This window comes from Octopus bimaculoides, chromosome 13, assembly GCF_001194135.2.
Source record: "Octopus bimaculoides isolate UCB-OBI-ISO-001 chromosome 13, ASM119413v2, whole genome shotgun sequence".
Classification (NCBI taxonomy): Eukaryota; Metazoa; Mollusca; class Cephalopoda; order Octopoda; family Octopodidae; genus Octopus; species Octopus bimaculoides.
The window spans coordinates 6,515,356-6,519,960 of NC_068993.1; the positions used below are offsets into that span (position 1 = coordinate 6,515,356).

Genomic DNA, 4,605 nt, shown 5'->3' on the forward strand with positions numbered 1-4,605 from the left:
GCGGGTGGCACATAAAAGACACCATTTCGAGCGTGGCCGTTTTCGTGCGGGTGACACGTAAAAGCACCCACGACACTCTCTGAGTGGTTGGCGTTAGGAAGGGCATCCAGCTGTAGAAACTCTGCCAAATCAGACTGGAGCCTGGTGTTGCCATCCGGTTTCACCAGTCCTCAGTCAAATCGTCCAACCCATGCTAGCATGGAAAGCGGACGTTAAACGATGATGATGATGATGATGACATCTATTGTCACTAAAATTTCACCCATCTTACATACAGGCACCTATTTTCCCATTCTTTTAATTAATCACATCTATAGCTCTTAATTACAATCAAACATAAAATCTTCGTTATCGTTCTTATAAAAATAAGGTAATTCAGTAAATATTATTGTAACTAACCTATTGCTATTATAGGTCTTCAGAGGATTTCTTTTTAAACAAAGCTTTTCTAGTCATACCAGAAATGTGATATTTTAGCTTATTTTCATAACAATATTTTTCTAATTACTTTGTTGTATATTGACATTCTTCATTGTACTTTCTGCCAATATTTCTGTTACCAACTTCCTTACAAAACATATTGAACTAAGTATTTGATGAAGTCATTTACTTAGAATAATAAAACCGACAGATTTAGGAGGAGCATGCTGACTTTTTAATGCATGTACATAGCATATACATGTATGTATGTATGTATGTATGTATGTATCATCATCATCATCATTATCATTTAATGTCCGCTTTCCATGCTAGCATGGGTTGATGGGTTGGACGATTTGACTGAGGACTGGTGAACCAGGTGGCTACACCAGGCTCCAATATGATTTGGCAGAGTTTCTACAGCTGGATGCCCTTCCTAACGCCATGCCCTTCCTAACGCCAAAATGCTAGTATGTATAAAATTAAAATATACAGATATTTACAATGTTTTACCAAAAAAGAAATCTATAATTGTCACTAAATACAACTAGGGTGTTACAAACACCTACGTTGCTAGAAATAAGAGTTGTATGTATGTATGCATGTATGTATGCATGTATGTATGTATGTATTTATGTATGGATGGATGGATGGATGGATGTGTTATGTCCGTATGGATAAATGAATACACTGCAGCAATGTAATAACAATATAATCAAAAGAAATGGCAGTAACCACACGGAGGAACGTAACAATCTTTTAAGAACCAACAATCTAACACGCTAACTTGAACTTTGAACTTTGAACTCCAACTTTGACCTATCAACACACCAACTACTTCACTTACTCAGACTGCTACTATTTATATGTAGTGGTCCAGTTCATTCTTGCCAGGGGGTGTTGCACTCTTGCACAAAGTTTCCCCTTTTGAGATTTCGTGTTCCAAAGGAATACTCTTTTACTCTTTTACTTGTTTCAGTCATTTGACTGCGGCCATGCTGGAGCACCGCCTTTAGTCGAGCAAAACTACCCCGGGACTTATTCTTTGTAAGCCTAGTACTTATTCTATCGGTCTCTTTTTGCCGAACCGCTAAGTGACGAGGACATAAACACACAACAGCATCGGTTGTCAAGCAATGCTAGGAGGGCAAACACAAACACATACACATATACGTATATATATATGACGGGCTTCTTTCAGTTTCCGTCTACCAAGATTTCTTGCTAATAGAAAAAGAGCCAGTTTCTAATCTATATTCATGGCTCCTTCATTGGAATTTCTACATCAGCAACAAGGTATTTTTGTTTGTATGTATGTATGTATATATGTATGTATGTTTCTATGTATGTATGTATCCATGCATGCATGTATGTATGTACTGTACATACGTATGTATGTATAAATGTATGTATGTATGCATGTACATACATGTGCATCACTTTTTAAAATATTAAATATCATTTTCTCTTACAGATGTATCTTCTCCTAACAGATAACACCGCAGTCACATCATATTCATATAGCGGTAAGTTTTATACAATATGTGTGTGTGTGTGTGTGTATGCAATATATATATATATATATATATATATATATATATATATATATATATATATATATAGTTAAAACTTACTTGCAAATGGACGCTTGGCATTCGATAATATAATTATTCAAATGATATATAAACATATGCATATATCCATACATATATGTACATACCTACATCTACATGTATATATAGATGCATATCTGGGTACAGGACGTCAAAAAAAGAACGGGAACATAAACTTTTGAACAGAAAGTGATGCTCTGCACCTGGTGGAATTATGAGTTTATTGCAGATGCTCAAACTATTGATGCCAACATGTACTCTGAACAGCTGGAGTGGATGTGTGCCATTGTGCAGCAGAAAATCCCTGGTGTTGCTTAACAGAAAGTGAGCTCTTATTACTGCAAGACAATGCAAGACTTCACACCACTTGAACAAGCTGGAATAAGCTCCAAGAACTTAAGGGAACCGAATTGATGTCACATCCAGCATATAATCTGGACCTAGCTCTCTTGGATTATCACTTGTTCCGATCCATGGCTCGCTTCCTGTGCTCATAACGCTTCATCAACCAAAAGGGGGTGGAAGCTTCAGTAAAGGACAAGAACTGGTATCTGTGTGGAATCAACGAACTGGCAAGAATTTGGCTTTAGATGGTGCAACACAATGGTCTCTACTTTGAATGTTAGTCTGCTTTTGTTGTAAGGTGCCAATTAAAGCAAACAGGTTACCAAAATTATTGCAAAACCTTTGACTCAACACAATGTATCAAAAGTTATATTACCTTATAAATCCTTCCTTGTTCAGATCCCGTTTAGTTGATCTGACAGAGCTGCAGATTCTTATTTCTTTACTGCCCACAAGGGGCTACACACAGAGGGGACAAACAAGGACAGACAAATGGATTGAGTCGATTATATCAACCCCGGTGCAAAACTGGTACTTATTTAATCGACTCCGAAGGGATGAAAGATAAAGTCGACCGCGGCGAAATTTGAACTCAGAACGTAATGGCAGACGAAATACCGCTAAGCATATCGCCCGGCGTGCCAAACATTCTGGCAGCTGCAGATTCTTGATAAATGCCTTTCCTATGGTGACCATCTTGTTTTATTTATTTTTTTTTTCTGTTCATCAGTGTCTTCATTAGCAGGGTATAACGTTGATGGAAGTTTAATCATTATTTCTTGAAGGCTGACAAACAGCACATAGAGAAGTACCCCTGTTATATATAGAAGTACCCCCATTCGCTCAACCATTTTACTTGTTTCATGTTGCATTTTCTTTTCTAGATTGCTTAACAGACAGTATTATTTTGGAAGAATTTGAATTTCATCCCACCAAAGTTGAAACAACTGCTGACGAAGGATGCTGTAAGAACAAGTGTCTATTTGTTCCTGAATGCCGGGGCATCTCCTGGCATTCTGCAGACACATGTAATCTGTACTTAAATCTTTCAGCTGTTCATCATTCACCGTTCAACACACATATTTTGTGTCCAGGTGAGTTACTACTATTTGGCACTACATGCAGATGCTTTTGTGTTTTTCAAATGATAGGCAGTAGTTGTATGGATAGGTTATTTACCATTCTTTTCAACAGATAGCATGTGTATGTGTTTATGCATCTGTGTGTGAGGTGTATATTCCAGTGTGTGTGTTTGTGTACATAGATGTTTATAGAACAGAGATTTGTGAACTAGTACAGCTATAAGCTGTAAAATATATAATAATAATAATAAAAATTATTATTATATATTTTACAGCTTATAGCTGTACTAGTTCACAAATCTCTGTTCAAGGATTCAGCCAAGATGGTAGTCTAGAAAATTTTCCCCAAAACATGGGAGAACATGAATTAAAGACATTTAGAAACTTTCGAGAAATTCCTCAACAAACTATTTATCCAAAACAATTCAATCTTTGTGTTAACACGCACCTCTTTGCGACAATGTAAACTTTCATTTAATCAAGATACTCTTGGCCTGATGATTAGACTGCAGTATACACCTCACTTGGATATTTACCACTTCCAAGGTTCCAGAATACAAGTTCAGGTTTATACCTGTAATTATTGGGGCCCTGAGATATGTAACACACTGCCTAAATACCAATCTTGAGGAATTAGGCTTCTGAAAACCAGAAAGGAGAAAGCTAATTCGAAGACTACAGATTTAATCAATCACTGGAACTGTAAAAATCTGTAAAACTTTTCATAAGTTTATCATTTAAATAAATATGAGCATGTCTAGATATGCAACTATCTGCATGAGAATACATACATAAAACATACAAATCAACACATACATACATACATACATACATACATACAAAAATACCCTGTTGCTGGTGTTGAAATTTCAGTGAAGGAGCCTTGGATTTAGGTTAGAAACCAGCTCTTTCTCTATTGGCAAGAATAATGACATACATACATACATTATATATACATATATATATATATATATTTTTTTCTCCATTTTTTTTCTCCGTGTATTTCTCCTTGTTTTCTCCGTATTCTTTCTGTTGAAGAGAGTAGGCTCGAAACGTTAAAAACTTTCTCTATTCCCGAGCGTTAAACTAATACATCCTTTTGTTGTTTACACCACCTGTCCTCGTCTGTTGTTTTTTTCATACAT

General features: G+C 36.2%; 1 protein-coding gene across 1 annotated transcript in view; it reads left to right on the forward strand.

Annotated features, from left to right (window-relative positions):
• LOC106869272 (uncharacterized) overlaps positions 1-4,605 on the forward strand; it is a 66,507-nt gene that overhangs the window by 16,283 nt on the left and 45,619 nt on the right. Inside the window, exons 2-3 of the mRNA XM_014914944.2 lie at positions 1,895-1,946; positions 3,263-3,472. Coding sequence (XP_014770430.1) covers positions 1,895-1,946; positions 3,263-3,472 — 262 coding nt within the window. The remainder of the gene's footprint in view (positions 1-1,894; positions 1,947-3,262; positions 3,473-4,605) is intronic.